Below are 18,668 nucleotides of genomic sequence, written 5' to 3'. Positions count from 1 at the left end.
GATTTGTGATGGTTGATATACCTATTCAGAAGTTATACTGTTCATAAATAATAACAGCTGAAAAGGGGATGTAGAATGTTCAAGACCATAACGCCCCCACCTAGAACAGAGTTCCTCATCTACCTTTATAATAAACCTTTAATAAACAATGTACTGGAAGAAACCAAGTTCTGGTTTGAATACAGATAAATTAGTTTCAGTGAAAATAACAATATCAAATATATACTGCGGAACTAATGATGTTTTAGAACACATGCCATTTACGTTCTGATGGTGGTTACCAAGAGGGTGCTATCGTAAGACTTGATCCACTTTTTTGCTCAACAATCTTTGGAATCCATTAATAAATTTTATGGACGTGCAAGTTACAGTCACAAATGATCAATATGATACATCACTGTTATTTTTAGTTATGTCCCTTAACAGTCTAATCATCGTAAACTCGGACCAAGTCTCTGAAGAATATCGTTGACTCTCTTTAAAAGTTCAAGTTTCAGTACATCTGCTTCAGAACTAATAATGACCTTAATTGAACTGACATCATATACTTAAAACTATTTAACTAAAACAAATTTAATGTAACATGCTCTTACAAAAAATGATCCCCTACTGACAATGATAGAACTTCTTGTTCGTTAATAGAATATTATTAATATTTAGTGTATTCTTATAAACAAAAAGTGTTAAAAGATATTTTAGAGCTAATATTGTGCACTGTCTTGACTGCACATTGGGGTTTTATTAATAAACAAAACTTTTAAAGTGAACTCGAGAAGGCGGCATGGGATTTCCCGAAGCCTATTAGCCTACAGCTAATAAGTAGAGAAGAAGAAAAAGTTTTGTTTGTAAACAAACTTTGTTTATGTGCGAATATCCTCGTTTTATGGTACCCGACAGAAATACTTGGCCAGTTTATGTGAAACTAGTTAATAATAAATTACCAATTCGCTATATAACACTGTATTTGATTTTTGTGTGATTTAAAACGATGTTAAGAAGTGTAGTATCTCAAATTGTAAAATCACTAATTAAGTTTGAAAATATTGTTTTGTCGTTTGAAACAAGACAACCTTCAGGTAGACTTTTTACCTTTACCCTAGTTCTACAACCATGCTAAATCTCTTAGATGGACTCCATTTTTTATACATCTTGCAAGCCTTTTTTAAACAATCGTGAAAAATACTAAACCTGTATTATACACTGTAGCACATAATTTTTTCTGAACAAATGTACTTTTAGAAACAGTGGGGAGGGTACGATAAGCGGACCCGCTTTTTTATATCGATATTGGCAAACGATATTACTCAATCAAAACCATCTATATAATCAATCGATACTAATTAATTATTTTGAACAATTAACTTAAATGATCTATATCAACAGTTGTAAACACTTTCAAATAATACACGTAAGGTAATGTTTCGATTTTACATAAGTAACATTTGATTATTAAGAATGGCAGTCAATTTTAGAAAACTACACAACATTGCTTTGAAAGATCATGAGACATGTTTTTCGTGGCTTCAACATGTAGGACTCGTACCGAAAAACCCATTATGTGAAATTTGTGGGAAAGAAAAATATGTAACTGTGAGAGGAGCAAATATGGTCGTCTTCAGTTTTCCTAATTTTGGTTATAATAATTTGTTTGATCAATGTTAATATTAAATTCACATTTTAATTTAAAACATATGTTTGTTGTTGCGGACTACAGATACTTTTATATCGATTGATAGTCTAGGATTTGAGATGCGAATATTAGGTATCAATGATTACATTCTTCTATATAAAAAACCGGGTCCGCTTATCATACCCTACCCGAAACAGTTACTACAATTAACTTCACAATTACCTGGTATTCTTTTCACAATGTAACATGTTTTTTCTTTTTAATTTTACACTTACTGTAAGGTATAGAACTTAGCATCCCTGTTCATAATTTTTGTGATTTATGTGTTATTTTACAAAAGGTATTGTAGAAATTCCAATTTTATTTTTACTGAAAAACTAAGCACAGAATCTTTTACTGCATAATATTCAATACATTTTTGCTACTTCATATTTTCTGTTTCATAATAAAGCTGTTTATTATTGCTAAAAAATGGTCAAAGTTAAAATTTTGGGAAAAACAGTTTTCCCAGTTCTTAATCTTCTCAAGGCAACTGTAGTAAAACATAACATTTTAAAATTGATAATTGTGAAGTTAACAGCTGAGCCGGCAAAATATGATTTGCATTATTAACCTATTGCTGTCATCCTCCTGAACAAAACAATATAAGGTTTTAATGGGTGGAAATGACTAATAACGAAGTTATAGAACATTAAAAGTGGAACTACTTTTCTGTGCGAAGTAATATTTCATTGTTCTATAGGCATCACGTGATCTTGTTATGATTGTGTAAATTTACTATTGGTACCTGGTAACGTCATCTTTGGTTACGTAAAATACCTATAATGTTGAAATAAGATGAATTTGACCCAAATAAAAGATGTTTTTCTTAATTTAGACCTTCTAAGAATAAAAGTTCATACCAGCCAGACAAAACACACGATTACACAAAAAAAATTATAATCTCAATCGGAAAAAACATGACCAATTTAAAAAGAATAAATTAATTTCTATTTATTTTTACTGCTCATGTAATCTGCAATAAAACGTGTAAAAACTTTCAAAACGAATTAACTTTATTATAGTTAATGAGCCACGATTGAGTAAATATACTGATAGATGGTGGATAAATAAACTGTTCTGACCACAGAACACTCAGATTTAAAAATCATAAATAACACACAAATCATAAAAACAATACAAAAATATAACCACATGTTTTGTTGGAACACGTTCTGTGAATAGTTACATATAAAATGTGTTGTGATACAGCTGAAAATGAAATAAAATACATGATCTAATGTGAATCCTGAATATTTTTTTAAAGGCAATTTATAAAATAAAAATTAAGCTATTTTTAAATATAATTTGCTTTACAGGCCTATATGCTATTCATTATTTTCTTTTAGAAAAAATAACACCAGAATAAAACAAACAGCAAACTAACAGGACGCCAGTTGTGGGAGAGAGAAATTGAGGAGTTTATTATGTTTTTCTGAACAATGTATTTTACAGGGCCCGATGTTAGGGTTTGAGAAAATGTTTATGTAAACAAAGTAGGACACGGAATGAAATGGCAGTTACAGTGCTGAAAAGATAATTAATTTCTGTATTTGGTAACATTTGACAATGGTGTGTCAGTCATATCACATCAGTCCTTTGATTGATTAGAAATGACATATTTGGTAGTTCCTTCAGACCACTGGAAAATTATATTTTTGAAAAGTGTTTACCAAACTTGTTACACTACAGACCTATAATATGTATAGATCTGTGGGTTAAAACCTTTGTGAATACATTGGCGTAAATATCATTGAGATATCTTGCCAATAAATAGTTCTTTTATCAAAAACTCTGAAGAGCACCTGAGATGTGCTTCACACACTACTAGGTTTATTATTAACCTTAGATGAAGCAGTCATTTTATCCTCTATTGTCAGTCCAATTTGGAGCATTATAGGTATTTTTATAATTTAATACAAATCCAAATAAGGAGCTGGAGTAATAAAATATATTTTTTATTTTGAAATAAAGAATATTTGAATTTGAAATAGATAATAAAGATTTTAAACTTTTTTTTTAGTGTGCAAATTTTGAAATATTTTGTGACAGCCAAGCTGTTGAGGTCAGCCTATTTTCCATCATATATTTTTTTCAGGTGTGTTCCTATGTCTAATGGTAAATATACAATATAGATTTTAATCCCTGACTCCATCCCCCCTGCCAGGGAGTTCAGTTGCACAACCCCCTATTTACCTCCCTATGGTCTGATTTTGACCAAATTTATATTAAAACTTGTTTTAATGCCTTTTTTCTACAAAAGCCACAAAAATATTTGATCTCAAGCTGTCTTGTGGATGGACAGAAAACTCCACCAAACTACATAGGGTAGGAATACAAGTAGCAAAAGGCTATTACTGAAGGGTCTGTAAAAATGTAATTTCTGTCTGCATGATATCTCAAAAATGAATTTTGCTGAGTGTCAATGAAGTCCATCACGTAGTAGACAGACACAATTTTTCTTTTGTCTGCTAAGAGAAACTAAAAAAAATTATTTTTTCTGTGATTGTCTGTCTGCCTATCTGTCCTCAGGACATCTCAAGAGTAAAATGAGTATGGATTAAAAAATTTGCAAACCAGCCTCAGCGAAGCCTGTTACGTGACACATTATGAGGCATACTCCTACCTTGTACTAGTTTCACTGAAAATGTAATGAAGCAAATGGTCTTTAACCCTTTTATTGCTAAGAGCCAATTTAGTCGGCTTCCAAGTAACTTAACTTAATTTGAGAGGTTCCAAGGACCAATGAGGTCAGCCCATCCGTATTTTTGAAAAGTGTAAAGAGTGACTAAATTGTCTATTCGTATATTTATTATTTTGTTCCTTTTGGCATTGTACTTAGTTGCATTTTATTAATAATAAATCAAATAAAAATAGTTTATCTATCTTCATTGGATTTGTTACAGCTAGTAAAAGCTATTTTCCAAATATGTCGACCATTATTATGTCAGCCAATACTCAACTTATATATGGGTGCAGATTTTGAACATTTCGCACTAATATATAACAAAAATTAAAACTCTGTTGTACAGATACATACTTTTTAGAAACTTGATGTATTTGATTCTATTTACATGTGGAAAATAAGAAATGTGCATACAAATAAATTAAGATAGTAACATAGATTTCAAAATGTAAATAATTCTATTTTTTTGCTAAAAAGTTTGAACAGGTTTTATCATTTAAATAAATATTGTAAGTTATATAGCACCAACAGTCTGATGTGTGCAAAGCCGTAGTTAGGGACGTCAGCAACAGTTACCATTTGTGTCGCTACGCCTAACTCACAGCTCTGTTGCCAATAACAGTAGATAGTTGCACTCACTGACGATCCACTGGCTTCCAATCATACCAGTGTTATAGCCAGACACAAATCTCGCTGTTTTACGAACACATTAAAAAAGTTTAGAAGTTACTCAGAAGTGAGAATCTTCAAATTAACCATGAACAATAGCTCACTGGTCTGGGTATTTAGGATTTTAAGAAATTAGGAAAGTTCCCAAAATTGATCAGTAAAATTAAGTTCACCGTTTGAAATCAAACATCTAAAGGCTGAGGACAACGCAGTGATACATTATTTGCTTCAAATTTTTGAAAATAACGATTGAATTAATGGTGAATTCCAATACAACGAACAACGTAAACAATGTTAATGAGACAGTATGGAGGAGGAAATAAGGAGCGTAATCAATAGGAGGTAGTAGTTTCACCTTTAGGCAATATAAAAGAATTCCCTCTGGCCATCTTAGATTTTAAAATCAATCAATTGAATGATGAGGAAATAAGTCAAACTCACGTAAGTATTAAAAGAGGTGTGAATTCAGAAAAACTTAATTTAAACAAAGGAGTTAGGATGTGCAGGAACAAGCCTAACAGTACGGGCAAGGTGTACTTAACTAAGTGTTAAATTGACCCGGTTTATAACTATTTTCATGTAAGTGAATCCTCCAAATATAGAGGATCTATTTGGTAGACACTGGCAATTTCTGAACATTTTGTACCATCTATGTTGACTTTGTAGTACTAAGAGAGTTAAAAACATATTGACCATTTTTTCATTTAAAATTTAAAAAATCTAGAATTCATCAAAAGTATCAAAACAAATTGTTATGGTTTATATTTAAAAATTCTGATTTCTCACGTGAGACCCAGAAGTGAACATTTTGTTTTCTCAAGTTAACCTAGTCAAATGCTGAGTTACACAAATGTTTAACCTTAACAGTCTCAAAGCTGCTCACTCTGGTTGTTATCATAACAGTCAGCTGATTGAAGCATGAAGTATTGTAATTAATAAAATTACTGCTTTAGTGTTGGATCGTTATGTGACTGATAGGATAGGGAGGTATAACATTTAGGTTTTGATAAAAGAAACAGTTTCCTTAAAACTTTTCTTCTTTTTTTCAGATACATGTTATGCACTTTGCATCGAGAACTCAATACCTGGAAAGGAGAGTCGTGCTGTTTCTTCATTATTGGAAGACTGGTGTCTTTGGGCTGTACCTAAACACAGGATAACTGTAGAGAAGCGTCAGCAGAGAAAGTTCGGTTGGCCGACCCATGTCTGGAAACCTATAGTACCCAAGAAAAATCTTGTGACGTGCCGATCTTGTGGAGACCATCATGTTTCTGGTCACTTATGCCGTAAGTCAGACTATTTTAGTTAGACTAAAGTATATAAGTGTAGGATTACAGAGACTAAAGTATATAAGTGTAGGATTACAGCTCAGAATCTCTTCATGTTACCACAGATGTGTAGCGTAGTTCGCAAAATGAATAGCCTAAGCATATTTCATGTGATAATTGCACATTAACCTTTGACTAGTGGGTGTATATTTTACTGCATCAGTGTTCCAAAAAGTGAGCTTTTAAATAATTGTTTGTTATCAATATAGTTTACTAAAGCAAAGCAAAACTATATTGTTGAAAACACAATTACCATTAAAAAATATAAATGTATTATTTTTACAAAAACTAAATAAAATTATAAGTAACATTTATTTATACAATTTTTATGGTTCACACAGTGTCAGAACATTGCTTAATAGAATTAATTATAGAATATCTTATAGAATTAATTTTGTTAAATATTTTGGCCTCTCTATGAAGAACCATCATCAATTACTGTGGACAAAATATTTCAAGAAGTCAATTGAGTAAGTAATGTTAAAACCGGCAGTTTAAGCCTAAGAAATTAAAAAAAACTATACTAATAATGTGTTTCACGATGAAAACCACAGTCATAGAAATATATATGAATTTAAATTGCAATGTTTTACTTTTACTGCTTTACTGGTCTGCTCAATCAGAAGAATTTAGAATATTTCACAATTCTGAAACATAACCCAAATCACAGTGACTAAGCACTTGGATTACAGCAAAGGAACTTGTGTTCAGGTGAATAATTATAACTTATGAAACAATACAAGAAATATTGTTTAGTGATGTGGCCGATCCTGCAGAGCAATCAACATTACCACTAAAATTTTACCTTCTGCTCAATAAAATGCTGCTGATAGATTAGAATTTTTCCGGCTCTAAGTTATGTAATGCATTACCAGAGGAGTTGAAAGGATAGACAAGAAAACATTTGTACACAGCTTCAAGAACCGGCTACAGAACCAACCTTACTACTCACTGAAAGAACTTTATGAATGGAAGACCCAAGATAACCAAGATTGATGCTTTTAGTACAATTTTATTTCTTGACACTATAATTTAAAGTTTATGTAAATAAAGACGATTTGACTTTGAATTTTTATTTTGTAAATAACATTAGGAAAATAAAATTAATCAGCACATGCTTATTTAAACTTGAGATGATCTACATGCCATATACGAGGGGTATTAGAAAAATAAGATTCCCATGACTTTTTAAAATAGACAGTTCTATACCTGTATTTCTACTTAGTGTTATACATTAATTTAAAACTTAAAAGTTAAACTATTTTTCCACATAATCACTGTTTCTGTCCAAACACTTTTGTAGACGATGCTCCAATTTTTCTATCCCCATGTTGTAGAATTCTGCCGCCAATCCTTTGAGGAATCCAGTAACCTCTTCCTTGACTTCATCATCGGTACTAAAGCGTTGGCCACCCAAGTGTTCCTTTAATTTTGGGAATAAGTGATAATCACTTGGGGCTAGTTCTGGGCTTTAGGGGGGATGGGGCACAATAGTCCAGCCAAAATTTGTCAACAGTTCTTGAGTTTGACGTGAGACATGAGGTCGAGCGTTGTCATAGAGAAGCCTCACACCACTGGACAATCTTCCTCTCCGGAGGTTCTGGATCGCGTGTCTCAGTTTTCTTAATGTGTCTTAATGTTTCCCCATAAACTTCGATTAACTGACGATGAATATTTCAATAGGTGAAATCTGTTTTGCATTTCATAAACTTATCACAGCACGAATTTCTTATCTGGCGGTAACAACGATAAGGAACTCCATTTCCGAAGGCAGCTAGGCGCGAGTGGTATGGATAGAGAGAGGGACAGCTGATTAGTAAGACAGTGTTGCCAGATTTCTCCCAACATATCTCATTCTGTCTCGGCGGCATAGGGAACCTTATTTTTCTAATATCCCTCGTAAGTAAACAACAAGAACAGATAATACAATTAAAAAAACTAATTATTCAGGTCAGTACATCCTACCAGGAACTCATCTAAAGAATAATTACTTATCTTAACAAAAACATTTAAGTTTTTTCAGAAAATCTTTACTATTCTCACTAGTTTTAAAATCTGGTGGCAACGCATTGTATGACTGTAGAGACTAATAGTGAAGAACTTCCTCACTAAGAGTCAGTATATTAATAAGGAAAACCATGTCCCCTAGTGACAAGTGCTGTAAAAATGCAATCTTTAAATAACTGAGGATTAGCCCTAACACGTCCAAACCCAGTGATGCCATGGTAACGTCTTACACATTTCACACTGCTAATAGAGACTATGCCGTGGTAATATCAGGTAAAGGGGTACTTTTAAGCTGCAAAATGTTCAAATATACAGTGTGCGTTAAAAGTATGGATACAATCTGTTTAGTTCTTGATCAATAAAGATAGGAGGGATGGAACTTGGGACATCTTTCTTGGAAATAGAAGTGAACTCTTTAGTTACTGTCACAATTTTGCCCATTTTTCTAAAATGGGATTTTGGGGAGTGGCTCAAATGTTTTAAATGTAAAGACCCATTAAGTTGCATTTTATTTGAAATGTCTTAATAAAAGAATAGCAGTAGAAACTAGAGCTTTCTATCTCAACCCAATACAAAATGACAGCTCATTGAAATTAATTAAGTTGAAAGCATGGATGTATACTGCTAAACCTTCAATGGACAAATATAAAAAAATGAAACTCAGGACACCCCAGGAAACAAAAGCAAACCATTTCCCCAAAATGGGCTTTTTGGGGGGCAGTTTAACATTTTTAAATGTGAAGTTGCAGTAAAACTAGTAATTACAACTATGTTAAGCAATAAAATGGCTAAAACATACTAATCTGTTTTTTAAAATTTCCATTTGTTCAAACTGCTGTCCCAGGACAGTTTGACAATGTCCAAGCCTGTTGTAGAAACTTGAAGCGGCACGCTGTATGGATTCAACGATTCAGGATTTTTTGAATTTCCACTACTACTCTGTTCCTAAGGTCATTAATACACTGGGGTTTCGTTTTATAGATGTTGTTTTTAATATGACTCTACAAAAAGTAGTCAAGTGGAGATAGCTCTGGCGATCTTGGTGGCCACTCGATACTTTCTCTTCTGCCTATCCAGCGATTTGGAAAAATATTGTTTAAATACTCGTGGACACACAGGCCAAAGTGTGGAGGTGCTCCATCCTGCTGGAACCAAACTTTATTACAGTTGTTGGTTGCTTCTTGGATAGCTGGATAAACCAGATTTTGTAACATTTCTTGGTATACCTCGGTATTAAGGCTTCCGTCAATAATAAAGGGCCCAACAAACTGATCCCTCACAATGCCAAGCCAAACGTTTGATTTTTCAGGGTGCTGGATATGTTACTCTCTCTCATCTGATGAGGGTTAAAGTTAGCCCAATATTGAGCAATGTGTCCGTTAACATTACTGTTTAACATGAAAATTGCTTCATCTGAGAAAGCAATGTTGTTTAATCTAATTGTATCATTGTCAACGTTCCGTATCATTATTTCACAAAAATCTATGTGACGATCAAAATTGTTCTCAATTAGTTCATGAAATAAATGGATTTTATACGCTTTATAATCACTGTCATGTAAAACTTTATAAACTGATGTTTGAGATATGCCTAATATTTGAGAAACATTTCTTGTTAAGGCATGAGGATGTTCTCTAACAGACTAGAATACGTCAAGTGGCAATGCTTCGTTTTTAGCCGATTTTGATCATCCTGGTTTGGGGCGATCTTTAACGCTGCCTGTTTCCTAGAAACGTTGGATTGTTTTTTGAACTTCTGATTTAGATACAGGGTTTCGATTGGGATAAGTGTCATTAAATAAGTTCCTTACTTCATCATAAGATCTCACCCAGTCTCCGTAGCCTCACATCATCAGGATCATGAATACTCTTCTTCACTTAAACACCACATTTCAACTTGAAAGGTGTCCTGAGTTCCATCCCTCCATTTTTATCCATCAAAAATTAAACAGAGTGTATCCATACTTTTAACTCACACTGTATAATAATACATTTTTATCTCTATGTTAAATGTTTATTTAGATGTATAGAATACCAAATTGACCTTAGTATCTGAAAATCAATCCTCAAAGTATTGATTATTTTTTAATGTTTACAACTTGAGAGTCAGCTGATTTGTAGTAAGTTGTTCTGATTTGTAGTCAGTTTTTATAATTTGTAATCAGTTCTGATTAGTTCATTTGATTCCTGCCAGTCTCTGACATGTTTTGTATTACTATTAGTTGACTCGGATTCTTGCTATTTTCCCACAGTTTCATTATTATTATTTAGGAGATGCGTGAGTTTGAGGTTACGACTTTTCAACACCATTAATACCGATGACGCCACAGTGGTGTCATAGTACTGTTTATTTTAAAACACTTTTTTCATAAAAGTAATTATATTTTGTAATATAATGCTAAATGAATACAGCAGGCTAAAAAAGTATGTTTGGGATTTTGAGTTCTATACCCCGAAAGAGGATTGGGGTTGAACATGTTAAGAAATATACCGCACGATGTAAAGCTTGGAAACATTAAAAGATAAGGCTGGTTAAAAAAAAAGCCTGGAATGATAACACTCAAGGCTCCTCATATGAAACATACAATCCTTTCTTCTTTTAAAACTTGTAAGGTATTCTGAAGAAAGTTTCCATAAGCAACACCATATTTCATTCTATTCTACACATAAGCATGCTAAACTTTCAGGATATCTTTTTTGAACTGTGTGAATCCAAATTCTGAAGGCAAAAACAAATTATATCAGCTAAGGGCATAAGTTTTTGATATAATTAGATTAGTTCATACTTTCGTCGATATTAAAACTAAGAAGTCAAGCAAAATTGGAATGGCTTATCCCATGAACCTTTAGCTAAAACTGTCATATGGTAAAAGTATAATGTTTATATTTTTTAATTTAAGTAGATGTATTTTGAAAAATAACGTTCAAGACCTAAATATGTATCACTCCATAGCCTTCTGAAGTTTTTTTAGCTCAGGATTAAAGGATATTATCAATACATAGCAAACATAATTGAAGTTAATGTAGGCAGAATTAAAGAAAACAACCTAATATCGATTTTTGAGAAATACCTGAAGAATACGGCAGACAACTGCTTCTGTATTTTCCTTGATTCAACAAAGACAGCCTGCTTCCTACCACCCAAATAAGAGGAAACTATGCTTGAACATGTCTTAGTAGTATATTGCGTCAACACAGCACAATCAATCTGACCAGAACTGCCTCAATATCCTCACTGATGACCAACAATATTGAATAACCCTTCCTAAATTCAAACTGACAGTTTGTTAAAAGATTAAAAAGTAAATAAATTATGATTATCAACAAATATGTATATTTTCAAGTGCCTTAGGACAATCGAGGAAATTGGTCTGCAACTTATAAGTTCAAGGCCAAGCCTTTATTTTTAAATATGATGGACAATAGACAGTTTGAGGCTTTTAGGAGAAAACTAGTAACAATATATTTATAATGTGAGTCAAGGGAAGATCATGATTCAGGCACATTTCTTTAAAACATGTCATGTCATTTCATCCCAGCCACTGGATTTTACATTCATTAACTTGGATAATGATTTTGTAACCTCTTCACATATGAATTGTATGTGCCATCAGATTAATATTACTTTATTCCAGTTTGTTTTGCAAATATTTATTGGTAAGTTAATTAGTTATGTAAAGATCGTGTTATTTTGCACATATTCTAATCACTTTGTGTCATCTATGGTTTAATACTGTAAGACAAATATGGCGCCTTTGAAAGTTCAGGGCAGACATGATTGAATAAGGGAAAAGAATTCAAAAACAAGGAATTAAAAGTAGAACAAGGGTCAATTGCCTCCAGAACATCAGTCTGTTTATTGTTTTGGGAAAGAATTCAATATAGAAATGTGATTGTTATTTATATATGCCTGTCAGGTGATGTATTTTGAAATTTTAAAGAAGAAACTACGGTTATTTGACTAACATTATATATATATATATATATATATACATACAGGGTAGATTCGGTTAGTGTTACCACCGGCACTTTCTGAGCTGATTGTACTATAAAAAAATAAAGAAAAAAGTTGCATATAAACATGGGTCCCAGAAATGCTTCCTACTGGGTTATGGCCAATTGAAGATTTCACCAAAAAATTGTGTGCAGGAGGTCAAATGATGATTTGCGCCGCGTGTTTATGAAGAGATATTTATAGGCGATGCGAATGCAACTTTTTTCTAACGCTGATTTATTAGATGAGAAATTGAATAAAGTTCATCTTCATTAGCTGTATCTCGTTTAGTTTTTTTGTGTATACTACAAAAAACAGAAATAAAAATAATTTTGAAAACACTTTTTTAAGGTTTTAACGGACAATTATTTTGTTAAATAGGCATTGAAGACCCACATTTTTACAAAGAAAACTTGCAGAATATTTAATTCTGAATAAAATTTATGTGCCACACGGCTAATTAAAAGCGATATGAGTATTAGTTTTCTGGAATTTAATTTTACAACAAACATTCTACCAAGCAAGAAATTCCAAAGCAAAGGAAAACCGCATTTTAATGACATAGAGTAGCCTACACATAAGATTTATTCGTTAGGATGCAATTTAAATTAAGTTTTAAATAAATTATTGTTTTTCATCTAAAGCTTATAATTACTTACGTACCACTTTTTCATAACAGGTGTTCAAAAATCAGTCCTTGTACTTCAATACACTTAGCAGCTCGCTTTTCTGAGTTGATCGAGTTATCCTCCGCAACGCTGCACGATTGTTTTTGATTTGTTGCGGCGGCATCTTCCAATTCGATCTATTAACTCTTCACGTGTATTTACTTTTTCCCTGGTACACCAGGTTCTTCATCCAAACCCCATATACAGAAATCTAATGGGAGCTTAGATTCTGTGTGATCTTGGTGGCCAAGTGTGTGGTCCACCACGACCAATCCATTCCATCGCCCGGGAAACTGCTCGTTTAAAGTGCATTGTTACATTATGGGAAAAGTGGGCAGGGGCACCATCATGTTTGATAAATATATATTGCACCTTGCTGCTAATGGAACATCTTCTAATAATAGTGGTAGTTGTTCTGTAAGGAATTCTATGGTACATGCGGGAATTTAGATGTCCTCGGAGAATGAATGGTTCCTATTAATCGATCATGAATGAGTCCACAACCATACATCTATATATATAAAAAATGAAACTGGTTCGTGTGTAACAGCATCACTCACAAAACGGCTGGACGGATTTCGCCTAATTTTTTTTTTTAATTTGTTCGTCTTGATCTGTAGAAGGTTATAGGAATACTTTTTATCCCTTTCTCCCCGATTCAGGATTCTTCCGCCCCACTTGGTTACAGAAATACCCGTGAAGAAATGCATTGCAGCAAACATATGTTATTTAAGTGAAAGGAGTCTTTTCAAATTTTTAATCCAGCTGTTCTTTGTAAACATATGCTCCAAATAATACAACTAATAACGTTGTTTACCAAAACGCATTAAAAATAAACAAAAAACTTTTATAATAGATTTTAATGATATGCTACGATGTATTAGTAGAGCAATAAATTAATTGGAAAAACGTATAATAAAATTAAGTATTTCTTTTCGATGCTTGATTGATGTAGCCCCTCTCTATACTGCCACGCGACGCGGCAGCGGAGCCGCGGGTTTAGGCTAGTTTTACACTAAATCTGTGTTGAAAGTTGCGCACCCGTACGATTGTACTATGTGGATTTCCCTCTGCCCAAGTGTGTTCATTGTGAAGGTTGTTGACGCCATCTCCGGGTAAATTGAGCTTCATCAGTGAATAAAATGGTTCTATGATGTTGACGGTTTCTAATTAACCAGTGTGCAAAATTCTAATCGAAGAGAGGAGGATCTGTTGGTTGAATACTTTGAACTTGTTGTTTATGGTAAGGGAAACCATGCTATTTTTGCGCAAAGTTCTCCATACTTCAGACTGAGACACTGCGAATCGCCTAGAAAGACGCCGTGTACTGACACCAGGACTCGCGTTCAGTAGCCATGATTATAGCCTCTTCCATATCTACATTATTCTGGGCAGGGCGAGTCCCTGTATAATTATTAATACTAGGAAGTTTACCTGTTACTCTTAGGGTACGAAAATGATCCATGATCGTTTTTGGGTTTGGAACTCTGCGATTAGGAAATCGTCTTCGGTATTCTGCAGTAGCAGCGGTTGCATTTCCGTTCACAAATACAGCCTAAGACAAATACCATGTCGGCATATTCTTCTTTCCGTTGTAAATAACAAAGGCATTGCAATTGTTGATAGTAAGTTACTTTAAAAAATACACTTCACTAACAAACGAGTAGTAAATTAATTGTATTAAATTGCACTCATTAAACTAGTACAGAATTGGTAACAAATAATTTTGGGATTCCTCAATAAATTACAGTGTTATTATTCGTTGAACAGCTGATTTTGTGATACCAACTTATAAAAACATAATTTACCTTCTGTTAAAGCTAACGTGACAAAGATATGTAGGTACATTGATTGTAACCATTTGGATAGTCCTAAAAAGTAATAGTATTCATTGTTTTTTTAGTTGAGCATTAATCTAATTAAAATCGTATTTACAATTGTATGGACAGTAATTCAATTATTTTTGTGTACCTTATATCATTACATTACGGTGTATATTTAATAAAATAACGTTTATTTCTGCTTCGTAAGGAATGTTTTGTTGTAAAATTAAATTCCAGAAACTAATACTTCGCTGTTTAATAGCCGTGTGTGTGGCACATAATTGTAATCAAAATTAAATTTTCTGCAAGTTTCTTTTTGTAAAATATGTGGGCGAGGTCTTCAATGCCTATTTAACAAAATAATTGTCCGTTAATAACCTTTAAAAATAGTGTTTTCAAATTATTTTATTTTCTGTTTTTTGTAGTATAACAAAAAAACAAAATGAGATACAGCTATAAAGAGATGAACTTTTATTCAATTTCTCATCTAAAAATCCGTTAGAAAAAGTTTGCATTCGCCTATAAATATCTCTTCATAAACACGCGGCAATCATCAATCATTTGACCTAAACCTCCTGCACACAATTTTGGTGAAATCTTCAATTGGGCCATAACCTAGTAAGGAAGCATTTCCGGATCCATGTTTATATTGAACTTTTTTCTTTATTTTTTATAGTACAATCAGCTCAGAAAGTGCCGGTAACACTAACCGAATCACCCTCCAACTGTATATATATTTTGCTTGAATAAGTTCGGTAGATAATCTTAAACAATCAAATATAAGATGGCAGTCATTTGCATCTGTGCAAAATTTTTCCTTGGTTATTTCACAGCATAAATTAATAGTGGTACATTTTGTGCAGCTGTCAAGAAATTTCAAGCAACTTTTATTCTTAGTCATGCTTTATTAACTTAAGGTTTCAAGATGGTGGCCATGCAAAAGTTATAGAATTGTATAATTGAATCGTTAGTAAATATAATTTTGGATTGATTTTAACTAAATCAAGTTTATGTTTTGACAAACAAGTTTTTATGTTTATAATGCTTTTTGTCATTTAAGGTATCAAGATGAAGGAGTATCTAAATGTTTGAAAGTGTTACAATTATATTAACATGCCAACATTGAGGGTTGTTGTCTCTTGAGTGTTGTGCAATTTAAACATCTAAACTACTAATGCATCTTCAGTTTGACATTTCAAGTTGACAACCATGTAAAATTACTTTTCTTATGACTAAGGTGGAAGAGATATTTTCAGTTTTTAATGATATTGCATGCACTCTGTTACCGATTCAATAGCATTTGCATATCTTGAATCTAAGTAAATAATTGTTGGAGCAGTAAAAGTAGAGGTTAGCAGATTATACATAATCTCTGAATCAGTACATAGGTCCATGTATTATGTAATATATTTATTCTCTGTTCCTGTAGTTAACATAATATGAACTCAATACAAAATTTAACAATGATGTCTATAAAGCTGCAGTGCACTGTGAAAGGATGGCCTTCGCTTAGTAAGAAAGTATCATTGTAAACACAATATTTACATAAATTGACATACTTTGACATAAATAATCAAAGAAACCATGAACAAATTAAATATTCATTAAAGATAAAAGTAATAAATTAATGATCAGACTGTGGCTGTATATCAATGTGTGTTGTCATTACATTAGCAAGCTTGTATAATCATTTTAAACTCACTTTGTGATCTTATAAATCAACAAATACCAAGTTATTTCTAATATGCTGCTACTCTCCGAAAGTTCTGGATTGATTTTTTACTCAGAATCATTAAATTATACCTAAACTTAACATAAAATGTACAAAAAATTGTTTGAGATGGTTCATGAAATGGAAAGCATTTCTCATTGGCTTATATTTGAATTACCTAATAATATACAACGGTATAAATGTTTTCCGCTCTGTGTTAATAAGAACAAGAAGGAGACGGAACTTGAGAGGAGACGCAGCTTTAGTAGAAAGGTTTGGCTACCAGCTTGTAGAAATGTTTGTGATATCAAGGAGAAATGGAGGGAGTTGCTGAGGAGTTCTCTCAGGTTGGTTGGCATGTGTCTAATAATACACAAAAATGTAAATGTTTCAGCTACATGTTACTCTAAGAATAAGAAGGAGACGGAACAGATACAAGCAGCTATAGTAGCCAGGTTAGGCCTCCAGCCTATAGACACAGAGGTGGTTGTGTTATATCAAGGAGAAAGGGAGGGAGTTACTGACGAGTTCTCACAGGTTAGTTGGTGTTTTATCTTTAATTTAACAATGTGTACTGGCATTATGACTAAGATGAGAATCACATTGAAAATATTGTAACAAAATTTCAAAACATCTAACCAGAACATAACTTTCTAGTACATTGCTGAAGTTTTCAGCGTCTTTACTGTATTATAATCTATTATAATAGTCATATACTTGTTTGAATGGGGTTTTCTAATTTTTGTATGTATGTAGGAATATTATCAACATAACTTATTATATGTTTGGTTGTGCTCTATTGCCATAGAAGCTTGTGGCTTATTTTTTGTTTATGCAAGCTTGTGGTAAATAGTAAAGAATAGTATATTTTTAGGAACAGATTTTGACAGTTGTTAAAAATATACGTTAATAATAATTTTAAACATTTTTAGATAACTTTGTTTGTGGTTATTTGAATAAAAACCTATTTAATAAAAACATTTCACCAGAAATGGGTGAAACACTTCTCTTTTTCAATAAATAAAGACCTTGGTAACATATTGAAATATATATTTACAATACCATTTTTTCAATGTTTTTAGTTTTAGAAATAGTTGAGGTTAAAAGGCTTTATGGTTTAAAAAAAAACTTGAAAACATTGTATACAATATCTGCTTTGTAGGTTATTCTTTCTCTTACTTTAATTGTTAATAGTCTATGGAGAAAGAATGGAGTAAGACTAAAAATAAGCTGTTTTCAATAAAAAAACTCAACTTATCAGAGAAAATTTGGTTACTCTGCGTGCACAGTTTGGGCCTCAAAACTCTACTGGTCAGGTAGACTTCTCCAAAACAGTCTTTTTTGTTTCTATTTTCTTCTGTTCCTGGCAATGTAAAATGATAACATACACAAGTACATGTGATGGGTACTATAACATTATTAAACATTGTCAATGTGTATTTCAGGGTAAACGCATAATTGAAATGAAGAAAGAGCGGCCAGCTTGGTTCTGTAGGAATCTCTCTGAGAGGACCACTCAAGCTTCTGCCTCAACTACCTCAGTGAGACGCTCAGACCTCGCTTAGTAGACATTGGACAGACTCTCTGATCTAATTTTTGTGATGAAATCATAAAACTTGTGATATTATCTGTTAGTATATTGTACATTTTATGACTTTTGTTAATAATAATAATAAACAGATTTAACTTTCAAATAAAATAGTTATTTTGGTCACAATTTGTAATTTTACTAGTCATCTATTTAAACAGATTAAAATTTAACTAAGTAAATTTTAAAAGTAATTATAAAAAGGAAATTTTAGTGAACAACTTACAAGTTGCTTTCAGCATATAGTACTTCTGCACAACTTTTCCTTACACTGTGCTATCAATCTTGAAGACTCTGGCGTGAGGCACTTCAAAGTCTGTTCAGTTACGGAGGTTCACCAGATTGGGTTTTGTTTCTGACTAGACCAACGTGAAAACTTAAGAGTTTTATTTTCAGGATTATTGATAACTATTTTTTATCACTTGAGTACTGGTACTAAGGTTCAGTCTATCCTTAACGCAACTATCCCATGACTTTAATTGTGTGTAACATAAGCTCTTAGTAAACCATTTTAGATACATTTAGG

The 18,668-nt window shown here is 32.5% G+C and overlaps 1 protein-coding gene across 1 annotated transcript; it reads left to right on the top strand.

Annotated features, from left to right (window-relative positions):
• Nucleotides 1–855: 855 nt before the first annotated feature.
• LOC124354533 (39S ribosomal protein L32, mitochondrial-like) lies at nt 856–18,271 on the top strand. Its single transcript, XM_046805060.1, has 4 exons — nt 856–1,076; nt 6,074–6,310; nt 16,949–17,091; nt 18,000–18,271. Exons 1-4 carry the CDS (start codon nt 989–991, stop codon nt 18,117–18,119), a joined length of 588 nt encoding a protein of 195 aa, XP_046661016.1. The 5' UTR covers nt 856–988; the 3' UTR covers nt 18,120–18,271.
• Nucleotides 18,272–18,668: the final 397 nt, after the last annotated feature.

Source organism: Homalodisca vitripennis, chromosome 2, assembly GCF_021130785.1.
Source record: "Homalodisca vitripennis isolate AUS2020 chromosome 2, UT_GWSS_2.1, whole genome shotgun sequence".
NCBI lineage: Eukaryota > Metazoa > Arthropoda > Insecta > Hemiptera > Cicadellidae > Homalodisca > Homalodisca vitripennis.
Note: the sequence above shows the minus strand (reverse complement) of the source record. Positions and strands in the feature narration are given on the sequence as shown.